This window comes from Plasmodium berghei (assembly GCF_900002375.2).
Source record: "Plasmodium berghei ANKA genome assembly, chromosome: 12".
Classification (NCBI taxonomy): Eukaryota; Apicomplexa; class Aconoidasida; order Haemosporida; family Plasmodiidae; genus Plasmodium; species Plasmodium berghei.
In genome coordinates, this window is record NC_036170.2 from 657,667 (window position 1) to 684,177 (window position 26,511).

The following is a 26,511-nucleotide window of genomic DNA, read 5'->3' on the forward strand; positions in this document are numbered from 1 at the left end:
ATTTGTTCACAAAAAAATAAGTTATACCTATATTTTATATGTATAATATAATAACGGAATGCATGCAAAGAGCTATATGCATGTATGAACAAAGGAATAAAAATATATAAATATGGAAAATATAACAAAAGTAGTATTGTCGATATATATATTACAGTAAAGCTTAACAATGAATTCACCCCCTAAATATGTAAATTGTATAGAAGATTATTCAGCGAGATTAAATATAATAAACAGACAATTTGAAAATGAACCTGAAAATATTACATCAAAAGCTATGTTAATAGACATATCGGGAAAAAATAGTTACACATCTCATACTCCTCTTATAAATAAAACCCAATTTGTAAATTGTGAAAATAATAATGAACATAGTAAAGTAAAACATAAAATATTTTCGTCATTACTAAAAAAAATACGAAATGGAAAAGAAAAAGCAAGCATAAACATAAAAAATTATTATGATAAAAAAAAAAAATATGCATATATATATGAAAAAAATTTAGATTGCAATAAAAAAAAATTCACATTATTAAATTATGAAAATGATGATTCGATAAATATAAACAATGACACTAATATTTGCATGAATGATAGAACTAAAATAAATCGGAATGCAAGCTTTTTAAAAATTTTCCAGAATATTAAAAATGAGTCAAATGATGGGGAAGTTACAAAACTACGAGATGTAAAAATAGATGGAAACAAGCAAAACGAAAAAAAAAAAACGAAAAAAATCGAAAACTACTTAATAAATTTGCACACAAATCAAAATAGTAACAATGATAACAATGATGCGATATTCAACCCTCATGTGAAATACTTAAGAAACATTAAAAAACTGTTACACATTAGTGATGAAGACATAAAAGATGTTATAGAAATATCAAAATTTGAAATCAATTTAAATATTAACACATTTTATTATAAATTTATAAATGAAAATAATGATAACTCTCTCTTAAAATATAATGTTAATTACAATAAAAATGTATATGATATACAAGAAAAAAGGGGACACAAAAATGAAAAAATCATATCTTACAAAAAAAAATTTTCAATTGGTTTTTTCTTACATCAGTATAATATCTCTATACAAGAAAAATTATATTATTGTTATAGAATATATGAAGCTGGTAAATTTGAGGATGTTAAAAATAATATGAAGTGTAATATAGATCATAGAAAATATCACAATTTTTGCGCCGGAACAAATGGATTGTTTGGCAACTTTAAAAGTATTCCAATAAAAAATAAAAATTATTATGAATATTCAAGATATAGAAAAAACAATGAATATTATAATGATAATAGTAAAGGGAAAGAGTTTTATCCTGAGAATAATTTGATAGAAAATGTGGAAATAAACGCGGAATCGTCAAATTTGCACTATTCAAACGAAATAACTAAAATATGTTTTGATACCTGTAAATTTGATGAAGGCTATTTAAAACGTTCGAAAAATTGTTCACAAACAAACTGCACAAGTTGTAAAAAAAAAAAGCAAAACATTAGTGACAACAATAGTAATAACATGGCGAAAATAATAAGAAACAAACAAGATTGTTTCGAAAGTGCACGTACTGAAAATAAGGGCAATTTAAATAACTTTCGTTCCAACTTCTTAACTATAACTGGCTATCCATATATGCATAATAATAATGATAAAAAAACGATAAAGGGAAAAAAATCATCAAATAAAATTAGAAACTTTCTTAAAGAAATAATAAAAAGGGATAAAAAGGATATCATAAAAAATTCAAATAACACTAATAATGATTATCACCAAAATGAAAAAAACTATAATAAAAAAGACGAAGTATGTAAGGAAAAGAAAGGGGGAGGGGAAAAAAAAATTTTCAAACAAAATGACCCAAAGGAGTTATTTAATAACAATTCAGAATACAACATAACCACTAATAAAAATAGTAGTAATCATATAAACAATAGACAACACATTAATATTAAAAAAACAGAATCCTTTGAAAGTTTCTTTAAGACTGATAAAATAAAACAAGAATTTAAAAAATTTGAAGAGGATATAAAATCCAAGGAAAACTATAAAGATAATTTGGATGGTGATATTACATTCAAATGCACTAATGAAAAAACAAATGTTTATGAGCAAAATTATGACAAATACTGTAGTGGAATGAAATATGAAGAAAGTATAAACAATAGCGATGAATTTTTAACAAGCCAATATGTTGATAATAATTTTAATGAAATATATTATATTCAAAGAATAAATGCGAATAATGACACATTTTCTGTGTTTGTTAAAATTTATCAAATATATATTTTTTCGAGGGCAAACAATGAAATAAATATAGATAATAAAGCCGACAAAAATCATGATAATAATAATGGAAATGCCTCCAATAAAATTAAGGGTTATCGAAATTTAGAGGATAGTTATGAAAAACAAACCAATTCTCATAACTCAAACAAAACAAAAGTATCTGTATATGTTTTTATTACTATTCTCAGTGATAGTCTATTAAAATATATAATAAAGAAAAAGATACTTTATGATGTTACTAATTGCATAAATCAATGGGAGATAGATATAATAACAGAAATCCAAAATTTAAACCCTTCCACTAATAATATATCGATGTCCATTAAAACAAAAGAATGGAATGATAATATATATTGTATAATTAAAAATATAGAAATTTTTATTAATGATTATTTAAAGGTATTTATACATAATATTGCTATAAATGTTATTTATTTTTTTGGTATATATGAAAATAATATGTTACAAAATTATATTTCCTTTTTAAAAACCGAAGATAGTAATAATTTGCACACACGCAAAAAATACACTTTTAAGAGTATATATAATGATATTAAAAAAAAAATTCAAAGACTAAAACCAAAAAAAAAGAGAAGGAGCAATGAACATAGACAAAAAAAACGTCAAAGTATACCTCAAAACCAAAATTACAAGAAAGGGTATAATTTGTTCCAAAATATGCTTAAACAAAATGACGGTAAAAAAAAACACACATTTTTTTATGATGATGCATGCTTTTTTAATCATTTAACAATTGAAAAAAAAAAGTGCTATTTTAAATCGCATCACGAAGCAAATAGTTATGTTGCATATATAAATAGCATATATTATAGAAGAATTATGTTTTTGTATATTTTATTTTTTTTTGTGTATATAACCATAACAAAAACCATGCCCTACTCTTGTTATGTGTAAAAATAAAAAAAATAGGTAACACATGAGTTTCTTTAGGAAGGGAGCCTAAATCCGAAAGTTTACAAAGCGCAATAAATAAATTCCTATCAATGCCAATGTATACACCTGCATACATACCGCAATGATGCATATTGGTATATCCATTTTATTAAGTCATATTTGTATTGAAAATGTGAAATTTTTTTACTTCAATGTGAAATCGCATTTTATACATTAAACTTGATATTAAATAAAGATGTATCATAACTTTTGAATTTCTTTTAATTTATTTTGTCCCACATAATTTACATGTATAGTTGCATATACATACGTATTAATAACTAAATACTTGATTAACCAAATAATTTTGTTGTAATAGCAATAAGGGAGAAAATAATTATATGAGGAAATTTACCCTTTCATAAATAATTCAATTATAAAAAACGAACAAATAAATGAATAAATATTATATATATAACACTACGGCTATCAATATCTCATTAAATGCTACTGTTATTTATTTTTTTTATTCTTATATTTTTTAAGTCTTATGAAATTACCATAAAACATCAAAATTATGAGAAATACAATATGCAAGTGTGACTTACACATACATATGCGCATATTTTCATAATATATTATATATATAATAAAAAATAAAGCACATAAGATATCTAGAAGTTGCAAAAAAAATCATTATAATTAATTATTTTTATTTAGTTTATTCTCATTGAAAGCAGAAAAAAAATACATATGCATATTTTACTCTTTTGAAAAAAAATAGAATTTCCAAGGGATTATATAAATAAAATTAATGAACTTATAAGATGGTATGCCCACATATATGCATGTAATACCAACAAATGGGTACGGATATTCGTTTTGTAGATATAAATAAATGGGATCAAACATTGTTATATTTGTAGTAATGCCATATATATGCTATTATTATTAATACTTATTTAGTAGCAAAAATGAAAAGCAAATTTGCAAATAATAAAACTAAGGGCAATGTAACACACATATATAAAGAAAATATACCAGAGAGATATCTATTTTCTTTTCTTATAATTTATTTATTAATTGTATTGTATGTATTAAGAGATACGATATATAAGAATATAATAATTTTCTACATTGGCCCATGTGTTCTTCTTTTTAAACTATCCTTTATATGCATGCCAAAGTTTATACAATTTTTGAATCAAAAAGGTAATAACGTTTACATATGTATATGCACGCACAAATTTATATATAAAGACTGTGTGTATTTTATTCATTTATATTATATCTCAACTCTTCACGCGTTTATTATTCACTTATATACCACGGTCCTTTTAGTATATTATATGTTGTCACAATGCATGTCTATTTGATACATTAAAAAAATAAGACAATATTTTACAAAACTCCTTTTGCAGGACTATGTGGTACTGATTTAAACAAGATAAGCAAGGATAAAGTAGCGGAACCAATTGGGTTATTCCCATCGATTTTATATTTTATTTTTGTTTTGTTCTACCAGATTCTATATTATAATGACCATAAAATTGTTAGGGAAAAAAATATGGAAAAAATTATTATATTTCTGCAGTTTATTTTATATAGCACCTTTTCCATTTAATATATCTTATTTATTTGTTTTCTTTTGTAAATATATAGTTACTAGAATATAATGCGGGATTGTTGTCCATTATTTCCATGACCTTTTTGGTATGCAAAAAAATATGCAGATGAAATTGGATGTTAGTAAATGCAGCCAAAATATTGCACCCATTTACTTTTTTTTATTATTTTAATAATTTTATTGCACCTTTCCTTTTTTAACACTTCAAATTAAGGGTTTTATAGATGACGTTCTTGAATTAAAATGGCGATATAAAGTTCTTTTACCCTTTTTCGGTATTAATCTTTTAAAATAAAGAAATATTTATGCACAAAACATATTATTTTTTCTTCCTTTATGAATTTAATCGACGAAAATTCCTATAATATTGCTTATATTTATTTAAAATTTTTTTATTATGTAGCTAGTCTACCCTTGTTATTATGCTATTCAGGAGAAACAAACATACGAATACCGAATTTTTTAATTTTTATATTTAAAAAAAAAATTATAAATATTGGTTTTTTTTATTATGTATACATTATATTGTTGTCTGTATTTTGTACAAACACAATAAATATATATGCGGGTATGAATTGGCTTGAAAATATGTTTATTTTACTACTTTATGAAATGTGCATATACACATATGTGCATATTTATTCATTTTAATAAATTTTTTTATTAATTTTTTTTAAGGAATTAACGGATTGGAGATTGGGCAAGCCTTGATTATTTCGATTTTTATATCTATACACAATTTAATTGTAAGATTACTTAAAAGCGAGAAAAATCGAGGGATTTATAGAAATGCATTTGCACTGAGCATATGATCTTATTTACATTTAATCTGTTTTTAAAATACTCCCACACTATTACTATACAATTTCAAGTGGCATAAAAATTTATTAATTCCCATATAAAATTACATATTATTATTTATTTTTACATTTTTTTTATGATCATATAGGAAATAGTATTGAATATTAGAAGTTTTGATGTCTCGGGATTATTAATTTTAAAACAACATTTTTTATCAGTAATATTTACCCTACCATTTATATCAATAAATTTGGCGACATTTGCTTTTAATTTTTATCCATCAAAAGGATTTGTAGGGAATACATTAACCTACTTTTGTGGCATATTTTTGGCAGTTGTTTCAATATTTGGCCATTATTCCAAAACATTAATATTATTTTTAATTCCACAATTTTTAAATTTTTTTTTATCCTTGCCACAATTATTTAATTTTATACCATGCCCAAGACATAGACTACCAATTATAGATCATAAAACAAATAAATTAACATATTCATATAATTTTACATTAATAAATTTAATTTTATATATTTTTGGCCCTTTATCAGAATATCATTTAGTTATTGTTTTATTAATTTTGCAATTTGTTACTTGCTCCATTGGCTTATTTTTGAGATATTTTATTGATACTAAATAGAGCTTTCGCTATATGCGACTCTTCATTATATTCACAGCATTAGTATTGTTAATTTTTTACATGTGCATATGAGTATTATATAGGTATGTACATAACCATGTTTCATATACATATATGGACATGCATGTATATTTATGTAATCCCTCGAATGCTTGGTGTGATAAAAGTGCTAAATTTTGGCGAAATATTTATTTGGTTAAAATGGATTGATATATATCAATGAGAAGCACTTGATCTTTTTTTTTTTTTTGCATACATAATACTGCTCCCTGTTTTAGTGTTCATTTATGTATTTCATTTTTTATATTTTTTTCATTACTTTCGTTATCGTACTTTTTTTATTTAAAATTTTTTTGTGTATACTAATGATAACAACTCACCAATTTTAAACTTAAAAATAGGCAAAAATGTATACATAATATATGCATACAGAAAGAATAGTAACCAAATTATCACATCCTAAAAATGTGTATTATAATTTATTATGCCAAACTTTTGGATATATCCTGCCAATAATATGGAAGAAAATAATTGTTATTTTTTAATAATATATTACATTATATATGTGAAGCAATATGCGATGTGTAATCATTTATGCATCGTATATATTTATCCATGCACACAATATAATTATCCAAGTTTTATATTATTATCATACATGTAATTTTCTTCGTATAAATAATTTTTCATTATTTGAAATGTAAAATTATGAATTAAAAAAAAAAATAAAAGCAAAAAGTACGAAAGCATATATATTTATGTATACACATAAATTCGTACAACTCATAATCACCATAATATAAAAACCTTATTAACTGAGCAAAAAGCCATTGATTTATCCATTTTATAAGAATCCCTTATCAGTATTATTATCACTAATATTACTGATATTGTTTTTGTTAAAATTATAATTTTTCCTATTCTAATTTTTTTAAAGGATATTTATAAACGTATCAAATTATTAAAAAATTGTATTCTTGTTAAAAAAGATTAATTCTAAAAAGGTGAAGAACATAATTAGTATATATTTTTTTGTCTTGGGAATTTATTTACAACCCTATATATATACTTATAGTTGTAAATGGATCATGATAACGAGTTTATTATTAATATATTTTGTAGCATATTTAAAATATTATTTCTCAGCTAATGGGAAATTATTGTGGCCTTTTTTATGCTACAATATGATATATATATTATTGTTTTATTCGATACTTTAAATTAAATTTATAATACATTAAACGATATGCACTCGAAAATATAAACAATTTTAATTTATTATGTAATACAACACCATATAAATAGATTAAAAAAAACAAATTTTATGTGCAATAAGCACTCCTTGTTGGTATAATAGCTTAGCCTTTATTTTTTCAGTATAGGGAAATTTCATAATATATACACCTATATGTGTATGTGGATATTAATGTAATTTTTTTTAATTATGATTTGGGGAAAGGATGTTAGACTTAAAAATGATGATAATGATAAAAAAAACAAAATTCAATTTAAAAGCAATGAAACGAACTCATATTATAGCATTGATCAAAATACAATAAGCGATGGCGAGTCCCCTAATATATGTTATGTAAATAAATCGAGTACTACCAATTTACACATTAATAATTTAATTAATAATATTATTAAATGCAGCAATAAATTTACCAAATATAATAGAATTATTTTATCCTTAAAAAAAATTAACGAAAGAATTAAATGCTCTAATAAATGTATACTGAACAATTGTAGTGAACAAAAAAAGGACACAAAAAAAAAAAGAAAAAAAAATATATTACAAATAAAACGCAGAAAATATAAAAAGATACTATTCACTAATGGTTGTAGAATTTTCACAAAAAAAAAAAAAAAATGTAACCCTCAATATGAATTAACTGAAATTATATGGAAGCATAAAATAAATAAAAAGATCCACCAAATTATTAAAAGAGTGATATATATAGCATATTGTACAAATATAGGGCATTATAAAAAAAGAAATATACGCAATAATTCTTTTATATATTTTTTGTGGAATCCACACACTTTGAAACAGAGGAATCAGAAAATAAAAAAAACGAACAAATTAATTAGCAGCACGAACTTTACAATTATAAATGAGTTAAAATATAATAGAGGAAAACAAAAATATTTAAATGTAGAAAGATTAAATATGGTTACTGATAGCAAAAAAGGTAACCAATATAATAACAAAAGGGAAAAAAATGATAATATTCGTTATGTTAATAAAAAAGGGACAAAATTAATGGAAGAGTATGGATCGGAAGAAGACGAACGAAACGATGAAAAACAAAAATGCAATGAAACGAATTATATTTACAATAGCTTACAAAAAAAGTGTGAGAGCATCTATGATATGTATAAGGGATTGTGTAAGAATGCTGCATCCAGGGGTTATCCATGCGGATTCAAAGATTCAGAGAATAAACTCGCAAAGAGGAATAAAAAAAAAAAAAGTTCGATAAGCAATAGTTTTAATATAATTTACGATATAAGTGATATTAGTGGTAATAATAATGATGTTATTTTGAGCTCAATTAAAAAAAATTCGAAGAAATTTGGAAAATGTAATTCAGAAGACAATGCAAATAGGATACGCATGAATGAAAAACACTCCAATTTTTGTTGTAATGATAATAAAAATAACAATTTGAAGAATTATGTGTATAAAGACAATCGATTAAAAATAAGCAATCACATATATAGTTGTTTACCCAAATTTTGGAACAATAAATGCACAAGTAATAGCATATATTTTGATAAAAAGTTATATTTTAATAAATATAATAATACAAATAATACTGATAATTTATTTGGTTCAAAAAATGTAAAAAATTATTCTTATTCTTTGAGGAACATAATCAAACGAGATAAACATAATGAAAAAAAAAAATTAAAAAATTGTATTTTTAACAAAATAAATGCAGATAATAATAACCAATTTTTTTTACACAAAATAGATGTTTTGAGCGACATCCATATTCGTGATAAAAATAATCATAGTAATTGTGATCATAATGAAAGAAAAAATTGGAAAATCCCCAAATTTAACTACTTCCCAATGTGTCTCTCAATAGAAACTGACCCAATAAATGGGTACAAACAGCAGCACACCAAAGATAGTTATATTATAAAGAGGACCTATAGTATAGACAGAAAATACAACGTTAGGGATTATTTTCGAATGAGTTATATTCATAATAATTATAGTAATAAAAACCGAGGAAATAGTACAAATTATTTTGCTCAAAATATAAATTGTGGAAATATTAAATCAGGGAAAACAGACGGATATTTTTTCAGGAAAAAATTAATTCCTAATTTTCTGAACGTGAATAAATATAATAATGATAAAAAAGAAATAAAATATAAGAATGATGTAGAGAAAAATGTTGCATTTTATTATAATTCTCATTATGCGAATAAGCACAATATTAATTTTTTGTCTTATCAAAATAACAATATTTATAATAAAAAATTAAGAAATTCTATGGAAGACAGAGGATACATTACAAATAATAGTAGTAGTAATGCAATTATTAATGAAATCAATCATAATAACAGTGTCAGTACAAGAGCAAGCAACAACAACAGCAGTAATAACTATACGAATGCACATGCATCGGTGCAACCGTTCAAAAGACTAAAGAACCGAGTCAACAACCATTTTAGTGCATTAAAACGAAGTTACAAAAATTATCAAAAAAACTTTGAAGAAGAAAAAATTATTTTTTTTAATTCAATAAGAAACATAATAAGAATAATAAAAGAAATTAAAAAATTAAAAGTCGATCTTAAAAAGGAGAAAAAGTATTGCTCGGTTATATGTGATGAAAAAAAAAGAGAAGAGTTTAATAATTTAATAAAATATTTATTACACCAAAAAATAATAAGAAAAAAATTAAAAGAATATTATTTTAAAAAAATAGACAAAGGATTATTTACTTTTTTATTGCGAAGTAATTATGCAAATTTTTTGTTTTCTGAAGAAGAAGTCAAATTGTTGAAACGGTGGAATGTGATCAAAAAAGAAAGGTTGAAATTTGATAATGATAATAATGGAAATCATGAAGAAAGCAAAGCTTATGGTAAAAATAACAATTTTCAAGAAAATGATAATTTAGATTATTGTTACACCGATATATTGAATATGTCATCCCGAGACCAAACAATCAATTTTTTCGGTTCCGAAAAAGAGAGGAAAACATGTTATCAAGAAGTTCCAAAAAATGAAGAAGTTTTAGAAAATAATATTTTAAATTCTGAAGAAAGAAAAAGTTATCAGAATAATTATAATCAGATAAATCAATCTTATGGAAATAATAATGAGCTCAGGTTGTATACAACAAATGGATTTAGTCATAGCACCATAGGGGAATATTATAAAGGAAACTATCTAAAACGGGTATGCATTAATAATTTAAATTATTTATATTTAAAACATTGTAAAAAATATAAAAAGAGTATAATATTTAATGTGTTATCCTTTTTTAAGAATATAAAAATAAAAAAGGTGTCTAAAAAATTTAAAAAAAAATTAAAAAATAATCAGCATATATATCTTTCTAAAATATATAACTATAAAAAAATGCTAAGATATATAAAATACATATTTATAAAATTATTAAAAAAAAAAATAGCAGATATAAATTCAATACATATCAACAATTGTTTTTTGAATTCAACTATCTGTTTTTTTTTATTTTTAATTTTAACGATTTTTAAAAATATTGGTACAATTAAAATTGTACAGTGTCATATATATTATTCACATTTTTATATATCTCTATATTATATAAAAAATAATAATTTAAAAAATTTGTATTTTATGTATAATCATATTATCCACTGTGAAACACCCAATCAAGATATCTATGACTATAAATATTATAAGAATTGCATAATATATTTTGATCTAAATTATCTTAAAAAAAAATCAAAAAATAATAATAAACAAAGAAATAAAAAGCATGTTGAGGATATAGCGAGATCAAAATCTATTATTTGTCCTTTTGGGCAACTGGAAAATTGTCAAATAGACAAAATACAAACTGATCACGAAAGTAATACAATACCACATTATGGCATAAACAAAATAATCGTTAAGAAGAATAAAAAGGTAATACAATTTGATAAAATATCATTTTACGATATATTTGTCGCAAAAAAGAAAAAATTAAACAAGGAAACAGCACGTGATGAACGTGTGACAATAAAATTGTCTAACTTTCCAAATAAAGAACATAAAAATAACATAATTTCCTCAAATATCGAAGGAAACCAACAAGAAATATTAGGCTGGTATGATAGTATTTCAACTGCCCCACCATTATTGAATACTGGAGAAGAAGATCAAAACGAAGAAGAAAATAATATCAATGATATGCATACTGAAATTGAAAAAAGAGAAAATAAATATATATGCGATGACACAAAATTTTATAGTAAGATTAATACATATAATATACACAGCTCGTCATGTAGTAATGAAAATAGTTCAGGAAATTCGATACAAGCTTCAGAAAATTATATATATACATTGCCAAGAAAAATTATAGAACATTTTAATTTGGGCAAATTAAGAGTTTTAAGATTATCTTCAAATAAATTAGGCGATGATGCTCTTATACATTTGTCTACTTTAATAAAAAAAAATAAATTAAATAAATTGAAAATATTGGATTTACGATGGAATAATTTTACTTACAAAAGTTTATTATCTTTATTATTTGCATTGATAAACAATGTGAAAAACGGTTATAAAAATAACACTCTATCGGATTTAAAAAAAAGCAAACAAACAAATAAGTTGAAATTACGTAAACTATTATTATCGGGGAATAATATTGACAGCTCGTTATATTCATCATTTTTATCAGGATTTTGTACATGCAACTATATTGTAGTTGTAGAATTAGATTTTTCTATGAACATTATAGACAATGAATGCTTCCCTATTACATTAAAATATTTCAAGCATATATTAAATTTACAAAAACGAAAAAAAAAAAATAATAATATTAGTGGCGTATATATAAATTTAGATCATAATAGTTTAAAAAATTCAACATATATTAACAAGTTAATGAATATATTATTCAAATTTCCTAGGAATAAAAAAAAATATATAAAAAATAAAAATATGGAACAAACCAATTTTATTGATCAGACTGATATGGCAAAGCAAAGTATATTATTAAGCTTGCAATATAATGACATCAAAAATATAGATACAAATGTGGCATTCCATAAATATGAACAAAGGATTAGATTTTGAGTAGTGCTAAATAAATGAAATTTGAAAGAGACAACTAAATAAATTAAATTAAAAAATAAATAACATTTCCAGCCCGTGAATAAGGATAACCAAAATCAACGAGACTCTATATGAATCTCTTTCATTAATTATACGTAAAAAAAACAGAAAATAAAACTAATTCATGTATTATATCCAAGATGCATATGCCTCATATTTTACATATTTTTTCGTCACCTAATAGCCATTTATTTTTTGAGTGTTTTAAGCATTTGTGCACACATATTAACATATGGCTTCATGCTTCGAAAGTTTATTATATTTGTATGCTATGGACTTACAAAACATTAATATTTTATCTATATTATTAATTATGTGTTTGTACTGACACTTAAATGATCGATGCTACCTAGATATGGTATCGGATTGCGAAATTCATTTTTGTCTAATATACTATCGTAAATGTTTTTCCAGTTTTCCTTATAACTTTTTTTGATTTTTTTTTTTTTTTTTTTTTTTTCCCCTCTTAGTTTTTCTTTGTGCACTTCTGGGAATTGTCGTATTTTGGGGGCACTAATTCCAAGCTGCAAAAATTTAGAAATAAAAAATAAAATAAAAGGGAAAGCATAAATAGGCATCACAGTATCTCTTTAAACTGTAATTCTTCACACATAATATGTATATGTAATATAATATAATATAATATAATATAATATAATATAATATAATATAATATAATATAATATAATATAATATAATATAATATAATATAATATAATATAATATAATATAATATAATATAATATAATATAATATAATATAATATAATATAATATAATATAATATAATATAATATAATATAATATAATATAATATAATATAATATAATATAATATAATATAATATAATATAATATAATATAATATAATATAATATAATATAATATAAGTGTAGATATGGGATGTTTCTATATGCATACCTGCTTAAACATAATGAGGTTTTGAATGTAATTAAGGTTTGGGTTTAAACCGACATTCAATTTTCTCTTTTTGTAATTTTCCCTTATAGCATTCAAAGTTTTTTTTTTATATCCTTCTTCTCTCCATTTTTGTTTTATGATATCGGAAATTTTTTTCCTCCTTTCTATACTAAAAGGCTTTCTATTGCATAACATTTTTTCTCGAAACTCTTTTAGCTTCCATTTTTCTTTTAATATCAATGATTTTCTTCTTTTCGTATTTTCATCTTGATTAAAAATTAGAGTTTTTTGTATAACACTTTTTCTGTAGTTTTCATCTTTCCATTTTAATTTTATTTTATAAGATAATAGTTGTTTTGTTTTTTCAGAATGCTTAAATTTATTTTTACACCGTAAAAGTTTTTTTCGTTCTTCTTCATTTCTCCATCGCAATTTAGCTAATTCTGATAATTTTTTTCGAATTTCTTCTGACATTGATTTTTTTTTTTTTTTTTTTATCCCTAATTCAATTTCTTTGTCAATTTTTAATTCTAAATCATTAGAAGTGGATATTTCTGTATTTTCTTCTTTCTTTATAATCTCATTGTTTTTTTTGTCTTCTTCAGCAAGGTTGTTTAATGATTGTTTTCCAGTTTCAACAACATTGCCAACGCTTCCATTTTCTTTCTTTTCCTTATCATAAATATGTGTATCCATTGTTTCCTCAGTTTTGTAATCAGTATGTGATTCGTCATTCCTCATTCTAGTTACATTATTTCTGTTGCCTTTTGCATATTCATTTTTTGTTTCTTTTTTTAATTCATTCGATATATCATTTTTTTTCATTTTTTCGGGGATACTCATAATTGAATTTTCTTTCACTTCTCTGCAAATATTTTCAACATTATTGTATGTTTGCTCATTTTCTATTTTTTTACAATTTTTAAACATGGATAATTCATTAACCTTATTTGCTTCATCAATGAATTTTCCTTTTCTCTTTTCAGTATTTTTATAATTTATAAATCTGTTTCGTCTTGTTTTCATTAAATTTGATTTATTACTTAATTTTATATTAGGTAAAAACATTTTCCTTATACTTGTCTTTTTGAAATTTAATCCATATGAATGCATGCAGTATTTATAGAATAATAGGATATAATATATATACGTAAAGATCGTACTTGCACGTATAAACATATTAACTACTATAACAATTCTCTGATTTCTTCATTTTTTTATGCTGTGTTTTATTATATTTCATATTATGACAATCACTATATTTTTGGATTTTGGTACTGTTTAGTCTTCTATGGTGTTGTAATGATACTATATCTGGCATTAATATTATTACTAATTTGTTACTATCAATTGTTTGCTCTTTTATCCAAATTTATTTTATTTTCTTAAGGGGACAAAGAAACTTTTTCTTCCATTGTATTCTCAAAAAAGTATTATCATGCTTTTATTATTATATATATTATTTTTTGCAGTAGTTATATAAATTAGGAAAATTGGCAAATAATTATTTACGCATATATATTATTGGATATGTTTCTATATGAAAAAAATAAAATATCCTTTCTCAAAAAAAAAATGAAAATTATCACTGCTTTTAAAACAAATATATTGAAAACAACATATAAAATTAATGGAAGTAGAAATGAAAATAATATAAATGTTAAATCTCATTCCAATATATGCTTTATCTCACAAAAAAAAATAATCTATATTATATTTAAAAAATTATTTTTTCTATATAAGCAATTTATCATTTGGGTTATATATTTGGTATAAATTCAGGATGCACAGAGAAAAAACAATTTTTTTTATATTTTTATTTTGGATGTTATATATATTATTAATCATCATTTTAAAAATGAACAAATATTTACTATGAAAAGAAGGTATAGAAGTTCTTTAAACATAAAAAGTGCAACTTAAAAATTTTAAGAGTTCACCGATTTTATTCTTTCTCATCTCAATGTTTAATCTATACACAATTTCAGAAATTCGTACGAAAAGACCCTTAATCTCCATATATAGATCAAAAACTGTATATATATATATATGTTTGCACTTCTTATAACTTCGAGAGTTTATCATAATTAATCCCCAAACATAATGTAGATAAATTGGGCGCTAATATATTACAAAATGCTGCATAGCCATATCTTTACAGAAGCATATATAGATATGTATATACACATTATAAAAATAATATCACTAATATCTTCTTTAGTTGTAAAAAAAAAGCATTTTTTTCGTGCTGCTTTAACACATTTTGTAAAAAAAAAAATGTTATCAATTCAGCCTTTATCAATAGAGGATGGTAGTTAAAAAAAATATATATATCCATCTATCTATATATTTCTATTTATATAATACTTTTGTGTACAATAAACACTTATGTTTGTACTCGAATAAAAAATATATAAAAAAAGAATAGCAATAACAGAACGAAACACTGCTTTTTTTTATAAATAGCTTTCAAAAAAAAGAAATATAATATATTAAAAAAAACGATTTCGAAAAATACATAAATTCGAATATGCATATACCAAACTATAAATATCCTTAGCACATATAAGTAATATTTTTTTTACATATATGCATCGAATAATGTATGCAATCGAAAAAAATATAAAATTCCTATATATAATAAAATCACGAAGGATATTCGATTATAATGCCATCTTATAACGTATTAATATTCTTTAGTTTTTTTTGGGTTTTTTGGTTTGGGGTGGTGGAACTGGGACTTTGTTCATTAAAGCTTTATGAATATGTGGGATAACACCACCACCAGCAATTGTTGCCTTGATAAGTGTATCTAATTCTTCGTCACCTGCAATTAAATAGAAAATAAATAAAATAATTTGATCGCTCTTTTAGAAATTTCAAATGTTGTAATTAGGTATATGATCATATGCGTATCATGGATATGAATAAAGTTGTGCACAAAACTGTGCATGAAATTTTTTTTAAAAATTATGTATAATAATAAAAAAAATTACCTCTAATGGCTAATTGCAAATGTCTTGGGGTAATTCTCTTCACTTTTAAGTCCTTTGTTGCATTTCCTGCCAATTCTAAAACTTCAGCAGTTAAATATTCCAAGATGGCTGCTGCATATACGGCAGCTGTGGACCCAACTCGTCCATCAGAAGAAATTCTTGTTTTTAGCATTCTGTGTACTCTACCAACTGGGAATTGTAATCCAGCTCTTGATGCACGAGATAATGGAGCTTTTTTAGTTTTTCCTGATCCTGCAAGGGAAAATACAAAATTATAACATATAATAATTAGCATGCATCAGTCAACAATTTTTATTTACTTAGTATTTACATGCTAGTGTAAATCAAAACAATACAATAAAAATAAATAGTCATGTAGTTATTTAACAATTGCTTTGTATAAAATATTGTGAAAATGAAATGCGGAAAAATAAATAAAATAATGTATAATGAAACTACACATTACTCCAAGATATAAAACACGAAAAATTGTGTGTGGTGCATATTTATATATTTTTTGTTTTTCCTTTTTTAAGTATTAACCTGTTTTCCCCTTTCCTCCTTTACCAAGACCAAGAACTTTACCACCGACTTTTCCTCCAACTTTGCCACCAATTATTTTTCCTGGTACTTCCATGATTAGTTGAATGAATAAATAAAAACAATAAAATTAAAAAAAATGTAAAAATATAATAAAACTGTTAAATAAGTTTTCTTAAAAATGAAAATTAAATTTCAATGAATAAAAAAATATGCAATTGTATTTATATTTGTGAAAATAATAAAATAAAAGTTAAAATTAAAAAAAATTAAATTAAAATATTTTGTAACTTTAATATACTTAAAACGAGAAAATAAATAAATAAAAAAATAATATTAAATTAAATATAAAATATTTTTCATATATGTATATATATTCTAATATAATTTTTTATTATGGATTTTTGAACTATGCCTATTACGTATTTAATTATATACACATACATATAAAATAAAAACCATGGTAACAATAATACGTTTTTTTTTACAGCAACCTATTAATATATGTTATATCAAAATAAAATGCAACATTTTTCACTAGTAATATTATTGTTTTCCCTTATTTTCTTAATTTTTTTCATGAAATTTTGTTAATTAATATAATAATAGTAAAAATTAAATGTTGATAAAATCACCAAAAAAAGAAAAAGAAACAGACATTTTTTGTTTTATATATTAAAAAAAATATATATGGATAAGTGTTATCGCACTTATATCGCATAAATTGAAAATTGCCACAATTATTATCCCGAATGTTTTAAACGTTATTATAATATATCAACAGTTTCATATTATTTTTTTTTAATACAAGGATTTAATACTTGAGAAATATTATGCTAATATAAAAAAATTTAATCGTTCATATATATTATGTGCGTATTAATAAAACTTGTGAAGTACTATTTTTAGATTTAACCGAGCAATATATAGGGTGTGGTTAAATCAGCATAACGGGCACCATTTTAAATAGGGCATTTAAGTGAAATAACTCAAATACAAATATATACAACGTATGTATTTTTATTAGTTTATTTGTTTAAACATATATGTAATTTTTGCGCATTTATTTTTTGTAGCATTGCTACTGATAGTAAAATATTATATTTTTATTCCTTTTGTTTAATAATATTACTCCCAATTAAAAAATATAAAAAGTTATATATACCACAATAATACATATCAGTTCGCTATTATTTTTCAAGTGAAAAAAAAAATTAAAAGGAAAATATATTATTTTTTCGCTATTGAAATAAGACATTATAAATGTAGCTATTATAATAATTTTTCATGTGAATAAAATTAGGGGTATTATAAAAATGTATAAAGGAAAACATTACATTAATTTACAACGGGTCATATTATCCTGCGTATATGTCGCACTCTTATAAACTATAAATAAACGAAAGGAATAAAAATTGTATAAGTTGTAAAATATTATATCATGCTTGCGATATGTATATAAGAAAATAAATGCATTTAGGGATATAATGCGAACAAAACGTGATCCAATACATTGTTTGATATATAAGCATGCAAATGTAGTATCAATAAGAAACAATTAATTTTTTTACCTTTTTAACCATTTTAAAAACATGTAAATCGCTATAAATTTTTTTTTTTCTTTTAAATTTTTTCACAAAAGAGTTAAAAATATTAATGTAAATATAAATATATGTTATTACATTTTGTATAGGTTGAAAAGTGTGGATATCACACCTTTTACATAATTTGATTTTTATTTGTGATATTAAGAAATCGATATTTGAAAAATCGTGAAATGCAGAAGAATAATGATTAATAAATTTTATATCATAACAATGCATTATAAATTATAAAATTATAAAAATGGTGAAAGCCAATAAACACGAAAAATTGCATTTTTATTACATTTTTTGTGTGTGACTACGAGCAAAAAAGAACAAAAAAAAATGTATTCTCCTATTTGTACGTTTTATTTTCATTAATTTTTTAATTAATAAATTCCTTGAAAAAACTAAAGAGTTCCATAACGTCGAATTTAGAGTCATTCTGGATATATAGGTTGCACTATATATCTATAGGTATATTGTGTATAAATATATATAAACAGAATTCCTAGTTAATCAATTATATTTGTGTTCGCATGTTTAATTGGGTGAAATTATATATAGTAATTTAACAAAAAAAAATGTACAAATATGCATATATATGTATGTATATATGTTTTGTGTATTAATATATTATGCTTTAATTAATTTATACTCCAATATAATGTCAATAGCTTAAAAAAATTAAGTATAATGGGAAAAAAGAAAAAAATTGATGATAAATAAAAAAAGTATTGTATATGTGGGGTAAGTTAGTAATACTGTGCACAAATAGATTTTGCATTGAAGCCGCAATGTGTATGTGTATATGTATATATATGTGTTCATCATTATGATGTGGTATACTGCAAATTAAGTATAGATGGATGGATCTATTTCGTTAGGGATCGGTTGAATTTCAGTTCCTAGTTCTAATTCTATTTTATATAAATTAAAACGGTCTTCATATGTAATTAAATTAATGGCTAACCCTAAGTGACCATATCTTCCTGATCTGCCAATTCTATGTAGATAAGTTTCTGAATTTTTAGGAAAATCAAAATTAATTACTACATTAACAGATTGTATGTCTATACCTCTTGTAAAAAGATCTGAGGAAACTAAACATCGACAAGCACCATTTCTAAAATCATGAAAAACACGATTTCGATGTGTTTGCGACATTCTTGCATGTATATAAAAAGAGCTATAACCTAATTCTGTAATTTTTTTTGCTAACAGTTCAACTCTTGTTATACTGTTACAAAATATTATAGCTTGATTAATTTGTAATTTAGCAAATAAAGTATTTAAACAATGTACTTTTTGCCTCTCTTTAACAAACGCATAATATTGGGTAATACCTTTTAATGTCAATTCATCCATTAAATTTATTTCATGAGCATCTGATAAGTAAATTTGTCTAAATTCTTTAACAGTGACTGGAAATGTAGCTGAATACATTAATATCTGTTTTTCTTTGGGTAAAAATTTCATTAATTCTTCTACTATAGGCTGAAATTCAGGGGACAATAATTTGTCTGCTTCATCCATTACCATTATATGGCATCCTGATAAATTCGCAACATCTTTATTTGCTAAATCTAAGATTCTTCCAGGGGTTCCACATAAAATATGAACGGCATTATAAAGTCTCATAATATCTTCTCTTAGTGAAGTACCACCGGTTGTTACCATACACTGAATTTTCATATGTTTTCCTAATTCTTTTATCATAGCAGATGTTTGTAGCGCCAATTCCCTTGTGGGAACTAGTATTAAACCTATGAACGAAAAGAAATATCAATAAACATTTTTGAGCGAAAAGAGATGAATATATACGTATACATATATATAAGGCAAAGAAAATAAACATTGGGTTGGGATTTTCTATATGTAAAAAATTTCTACAAATTACTAGTATCCATACACATATGTAAATGTATATTATATGTATTTCTTTACTGATTTTTTGAATAGCTTTACCTTGAATGAAATTTTTATGAGTATTGCATTTTTCTAGTAACGGAATAGCAAATGCGGCGGTTTTTCCTGTCCCATTTTTTGCTCGAGCTAAAATATTTTTTCCAGCCAAAGCCACAGGAATACTTTCCTCTTGTATTGGCGATGGCTTTTCATAACCTTTTTCAAAAATACCCATCAAAAGCTCTCTTTTCAAAAAGTAATCCTCAAATTCATTTCCTTTGGTTTTTGTCACATCTTCTGTTTTATATCGAGGATCTTTTAATGGCTCCAATATTTTTTTTTTCCAAGCTTCATCAAATATGACATTGTCTTCTATTTTATTTAAATTATTTGAATTATTCAAAGCATTGGTATTAGCATTTGAAGCGACACAATTAGTTTTATAACTCATCTTGCTGTATATATATATTATATATACATGCAAATACACACACAAGTGTTATATATATTACAGTTTAATTTTATATTTATATAAGAATTTTAAAATGAAACGCGTGAATAGTAATATATATATATATAGAGAGAGAGAGAATAGCTGTTTATATCATTTGTTGAAAAAGGGAATAGTAGAAAAAAATATGAAAAACATGGAGAGGATATGTTATATACATATATGGATTATATATATGCAACGTATTGAGATGAAAGAATTATGCCGTAAAAAAGAATATTATAAAATTAACAGCGTAATAAAAGAAATATATGAATAGAATATGGAAAGGAATATAAATGTTATAAGAAAGAAAAATAACTCGATATGAATTAAAGAATGAAAGCAAAAAAAAAAATAATAATAGTATAATAATAAACTACATACAAATAAAAAAAAAGGAACAAAATAGAATAAATAAAAATATATATAATAAATAAAGATATCAGAGACTAAATAACAATATAAAGCCTAAACAGGATATATTTTCTGTATATTAGAAGATAAAAAACTTAAAGATACAAAAAAAATGATATTATATGTTAAGAAAAAGTTGGATAAAAATTAAAAAAATATAAAAGGGTGAAATGAAAAAAAAATATACATGCATAACGAGTTTTATGTGTACAGATAGTAAATATATGCATACATATAAAATAAATTAGATATATACATTTATTTTTTTTAAATAACACTATTCAAATAAATAATAAAAAAAAGGATGAGTTATATTAATTCTTTAAACCTAGGTTTTGAAAAAAATATCAACGGTAATTATAATATATAATGTATATACATATAATACATAAATATATATTCCCATATAATTAATATATATTTTGGGGATTGTACATATGCGTGTAATATGCTAATGATTTGTTTGAATATTTTAAATTTTGGCTATTCAATGCAAAACAATAATTTAAAAAAAAAAGAAAGTTAATACATACACCTAAATATACTCCTTTTAAATTATAAACAATTACAAAACAAAAGGATCGTATTGCTGTAATATAAAATGGCATAAAAAGCATAATAAATAAATAGTGTTTCTATAAAACGTGTGTAAACAATAATTATAGATAAAATGATAAATAATATTAAATACTTAAATATTGTAAAAAATTGTTAAAATGAAAGTTTTTTTTACAAGAATTTATCATATCGGCATTTAAAAAGTATTAATGCACAAATATAGTAAATAAATCACTATAAATTTATATATTACATGATTGGAAAAATGTTTATGTATAATGTACATACATTCATGTAAGTTTTAAAAAGAGAAAGGAACTATAACGTATGTAGATTTGAGGAATCATACATAAATAGAAATTTTTACAATTAAAAAAAAAGATACTTTGATTTACTACTAAAAGGCTTGAAAAAGTATAACAATATTTATAAGGGATGCGAGGAAAAATATATGAAATCGAAGAAAGGAAAAACCAAATAATAATAAAAAAACGAATGAGTTATAAATAGGCAAAATATGCTTAGGAAAATGTATTCACATAATATAATATATTATATGAATGTGTGTGTGCATGTGTAAAAATATATACTTATGGATATGTAAATCTTCAATATATAGGATAAAAAAAAACATTTGATAGCATTAATAATGAATTTATAATTGTGGTAAATATAAAAAAATATATATATTAAATGAAAACAAATATAAATACAATATAATAAAAATTTTGCATAAATATTCCAAGGGTGAGAAAATATGTATATACATACACATTATATAAGCTCAACACTAAAATAACTATTACAAAGAATATAACAATGTTATTGATTTAGTATGATATAGAGCATTAATAGGGATATTTGTATGTAAAAAAAGGAATAATAATAAAATATAAAACTTTACTTATTGAAATATCTCATGAACAATATATTACACAATTTGAATATTCTTACAAAACATTATTCATTTATAACTAAGAAAAGAGTAAAATATAGCGATTATAAATATACGATATACATATGCATATTGTATATTCAATACATCCTTTTCTTCATATAAATATTTAAACTGCATTTTAAGTAAAATATGTATACTATGTATTTATTATATCTATATTTGTGGTTTCAAATACGATATTTCAGTTTTTTCCTTATATTTAAACCATATATAAAATAAGTACGTTAAATATAATAAAAAAGTTAAAATATTTCAAGACACATTCATGGGTCTATTATTAATCGATCATAAGTAGTTATGTTTAATTATTCTATGAACTTGTGTTACTATTTTTTTGCTTTGATTTAATGTTTTACCCTTTTATGTAGATAGTGGAAAATTAATATAATTCAAATATAATTTTAAGTTGGAGATAAAAAAATGTGTATGTGTGTAAAATAAGGCATTACACTAGGGTTAATATTTAATCAATACAATTTATTATATGCATATGTATAATATAATATTTAATACATTAGGGTGAGGGAAAACAAATAAATATATATATATATATATAATAATCTATTGACTTTTATAGTATACTCCTTCACTGTTCTAAATAAAAATTATTAGTTTGTGTAAAAAAAATACATAATGTTATAAGAATATTGTAATATTTAAGCTATTTGATATGTTTGAATGCTTCGTTTTATGACTTTTCTCTTTAATGAAAATAAAATTAATGTGATAAAATGATATTGTCGAAATAAAAAGTGTGTCTTTTATTATATAAATGTATAATATATAACTGTATTATATTTTAATATGAAATATAAACAATGTGAGTTTTTTTATGTATCGATACCCATGTATGTAATGTAAAAAAATGTAAATACATATGCATGAAAATATTCATAAATATTTAAGTATAAATAATTTATTTCCCTCTTCTCTGATCTTTGCTTATTTCTTTTTATTTGTATATACACAATAAATGTAAATAAAAGTACAAATAATAAAGTTATGGAATTTTAGTTCTCTCTAGAATTTATCAAATATATATACAAGTAATAGTATTTTATATTTGGTTTATTTTAAAACGCACAATTAATAAAATAATAATTACAATATACTGCCTACATATGTTTGCGCGTTGCTGCGCAACGATTATGTTATTTAAACATTTAAAAGATCGGGAAAAAAAAAATAACCAGCATTGTATGTTAAGTCTGCATAGAAAAAGGAAAATGTTAATGCATTGAGAAACATCTAACAATATAAAAAAAAACATAGTTCATGTTTTATTGCTACAATATATAATATAACACCTAGCCCGAATTATTTATATATATGGATATGGATACTCATTAAGTAGACGGGTTTTTTTTGATAAAATTAAAAAAAATGATAAAGCACAAGATATTTTAGCTCAATCAAAATGACATATAAGGTGTAATATCTTTCCACAAAAAATCCCAAATATAATTTTTCTTAAAAAATTATTCTAAAAAGAAATAAGCAATAGTAATAATGAAATGTAGAAATATATCGTTTAAATTATGACAACAATTACATTTTTAATGATTTAATTTGTTAGGTTTAATTTTATTATTGTATTTTTTAATGTATCAAAATACATGCACAAACATATGCAATTTCTATACCATTATACAAATATAAATTATAATACTTATTTTATAAATTGATAATAAATAATAAAAAACATGAAAAAAAAATAATATCATGACATTTCGAATCAAAAGATGATATTATTCCCGTTCAAACGGATTAATAAGAATACTCTTAGTATATTATAAATTGTTTAAAAAAAAAAATGAATGAAATAAACATTATTATTTTTTATCTATTAATTTAAAATTTTTTCCATGACTTGAAATAAATTGCTTTAATGTTTGGTTTACATAATCTTTCATAAGGTGCCTAAATTATGACAAAATCAAAAATGAAATACATAGAAAGCGAAGTATTACACAATACAAAGAAACTATACATATGTAAGTGTTATATATTCAACCATTATACATTTTGTTCATAAAAATAGTTGCTTAATAATTATTGTGTAATATTAAAACGAGAAATTTACCCTTCTTCATTATATAATTTCATCAACTCAAAAGGTGTAGAATATACGGTTTTATTTAATTTGTAATCTAAAAAATAATATATAAAAAACATATATTATAAAAGTGGTAATTTAACTATTTTTTTTTATTTAGAAATTTCAATGAGAATTTTTTTTATTTTTCTATATTAGAATTGTTTATAACTTAAAGTAAGACAGCTTGTCTTGATATCCAATTTTAAGAATAGCTTTACTGTTCTGTCCTGAAAAAAAAACAAATAAAATTATAATAATTAAATATTTAGTCAATTTTCTATAAAGAATAGCATATATGTACATGCTTACATATATATATATATATATATATTTATTTATTTATTTATATTTTATTCATCTTTACATCATTCGTTTCTATTATCATGAAATAGTCTTCAAAATAAAAATATTCCCAAATGTATAATATTATTGATACAGAAAAAAAGGAAGCCTGAAATAACAGAAAAGACGTAATTTATATGTGGGGGAAAAAATAAATAATAAATTTTATATTCTTTATATTATATTCATAAATACCAGAGATTGCATCATAAGTATTGGTTCTTTTTTGTGATTGACAAAAATACAACAATATCCTCCTGTATATGAATTTTCCCATCGAATGTACAAAAGAAAAATATAAATGAGTGAACATATGGATATCTATATATAGATGTGTATATAGATAGATATATAAAGGGAGCATATGCTCGGAAATAATAGCATACGAATAATCAGGGTGTAATTAACTTTTTTAATTGTATAAATGTTATAAACTTATAAATCAATTTTAAAAAACACAAATATATTGTTTGCATAAATTTTATTACCAATAATTATCAGGATTATAGATAATAGGATCCTAATGTTTGAATATTGAACATTTTCATAGATATTTAGATTTCTTATTTCCTTAAAAAAAAAACATTTATTTCGTTAGCCATTAGTCAAGAATCTTTATTATTATTACCACTTCTATTATTATGTTTTATAATACTTCATTTCACAAGAAAATAAAATAGATGCTTACCTCACTTAAGTAATCCTGTGTAACTTTTTTAAGCTCATTTTCACTGTATAGATTTCTTACAATGTCTGTAAAATTTGAGGGAAATAAAATATATGCATGTCAACATTTTTTGGATTCATATATGAATATATTACTATATCCTATCATAGTTATAATTGTACAAAAATTAAGACTTTCAATTCACTTATATATGGGTTCTTTTAGTTTATTATTTTTCCTTTTTCTGTTTTGTATTCTTACGTGTGTTATCTTTATTTTCATTTAGGGACTTTTTACTAAACATTTTTTTCTATTATTAAATATATCTTATATTAACATAAACTTTTCTTCAAATTCCAACTTTTGTATATTTATATATAATTAATTAATTGCGCAAATGACACTTATATATTTTGACGAGGGTTTTTCACGCAGTCATC

General features: G+C 22.7%; 7 protein-coding genes across 7 annotated transcripts; 3 read left to right on the forward strand and 4 right to left on the reverse strand.

Annotated features, from left to right (window-relative positions):
- Positions 1-169: 169 nt before the first annotated feature.
- On the forward strand, positions 170-3,217 carry PBANKA_1217200 (conserved Plasmodium protein, unknown function; the record flags this gene model as incomplete). Its single annotated transcript, XM_034566233.1, has 1 exon — positions 170-3,217. The coding sequence occupies one exon, from the start codon at positions 170-172 to the stop codon at positions 3,215-3,217; it is 3,048 nt and encodes a 1,015-aa protein (XP_034422850.1).
- A 953-nt stretch (positions 3,218-4,170) lies between these two features.
- PBANKA_1217300 (UDP-N-acetylglucosamine--dolichyl-phosphate N-acetylglucosaminephosphotransferase, putative) lies at positions 4,171-6,261 on the forward strand (the record flags this gene model as incomplete). The annotated part of the gene is made up of 7 exons (XM_034566234.1): positions 4,171-4,408; positions 4,618-4,748; positions 4,859-4,909; positions 5,038-5,098; positions 5,227-5,391; positions 5,502-5,569; positions 5,773-6,261. The coding sequence occupies 7 exons, from the start codon at positions 4,171-4,173 to the stop codon at positions 6,259-6,261; spliced, it is 1,203 nt and encodes a 400-aa protein (XP_034422851.1).
- Positions 6,262-7,705: 1,444 nt separating this feature from the next.
- PBANKA_1217400 (conserved Plasmodium protein, unknown function) lies at positions 7,706-12,556 on the forward strand (the record flags this gene model as incomplete). The annotated part of the gene is made up of 1 exon (XM_034566235.1): positions 7,706-12,556. The coding sequence occupies one exon, from the start codon at positions 7,706-7,708 to the stop codon at positions 12,554-12,556; it is 4,851 nt and encodes a 1,616-aa protein (XP_034422852.1).
- A 350-nt stretch (positions 12,557-12,906) lies between these two features.
- Positions 12,907-14,693, reverse strand: PBANKA_1217500 (conserved protein, unknown function; the record flags this gene model as incomplete). The annotated part of the gene is made up of 2 exons (XM_034566236.1): positions 12,907-13,119; positions 13,515-14,693. The coding sequence occupies 2 exons, from the start codon at positions 14,691-14,693 to the stop codon at positions 12,907-12,909; spliced, it is 1,392 nt and encodes a 463-aa protein (XP_034422853.1).
- Positions 14,694-16,210: 1,517 nt separating this feature from the next.
- Positions 16,211-17,147, reverse strand: PBANKA_1217600 (histone H2A.Z, putative; the record flags this gene model as incomplete). Its single annotated transcript, XM_034566237.1, has 3 exons — positions 16,211-16,341; positions 16,511-16,762; positions 17,054-17,147. 3 exons carry the CDS (start codon positions 17,145-17,147, stop codon positions 16,211-16,213), a joined length of 477 nt encoding a protein of 158 aa, XP_034422854.1.
- Positions 17,148-19,488: 2,341 nt separating this feature from the next.
- On the reverse strand, positions 19,489-20,992 carry PBANKA_1217700 (ATP-dependent RNA helicase DDX6; the record flags this gene model as incomplete). The annotated part of the gene is made up of 2 exons (XM_034566238.1): positions 19,489-20,399; positions 20,602-20,992. 2 exons carry the CDS (start codon positions 20,990-20,992, stop codon positions 19,489-19,491), a joined length of 1,302 nt encoding a protein of 433 aa, XP_034422855.1.
- A 3,804-nt stretch (positions 20,993-24,796) lies between these two features.
- On the reverse strand, positions 24,797-26,375 carry PBANKA_1217800 (signal peptidase complex subunit 2, putative; the record flags this gene model as incomplete). The annotated part of the gene is made up of 8 exons (XM_034566239.1): positions 24,797-24,884; positions 25,048-25,114; positions 25,232-25,289; positions 25,427-25,513; positions 25,600-25,661; positions 25,893-25,974; positions 26,093-26,157; positions 26,333-26,375. 8 exons carry the CDS (start codon positions 26,373-26,375, stop codon positions 24,797-24,799), a joined length of 552 nt encoding a protein of 183 aa, XP_034422856.1.
- Between the last annotated feature and the right edge of the window lie 136 nt (positions 26,376-26,511).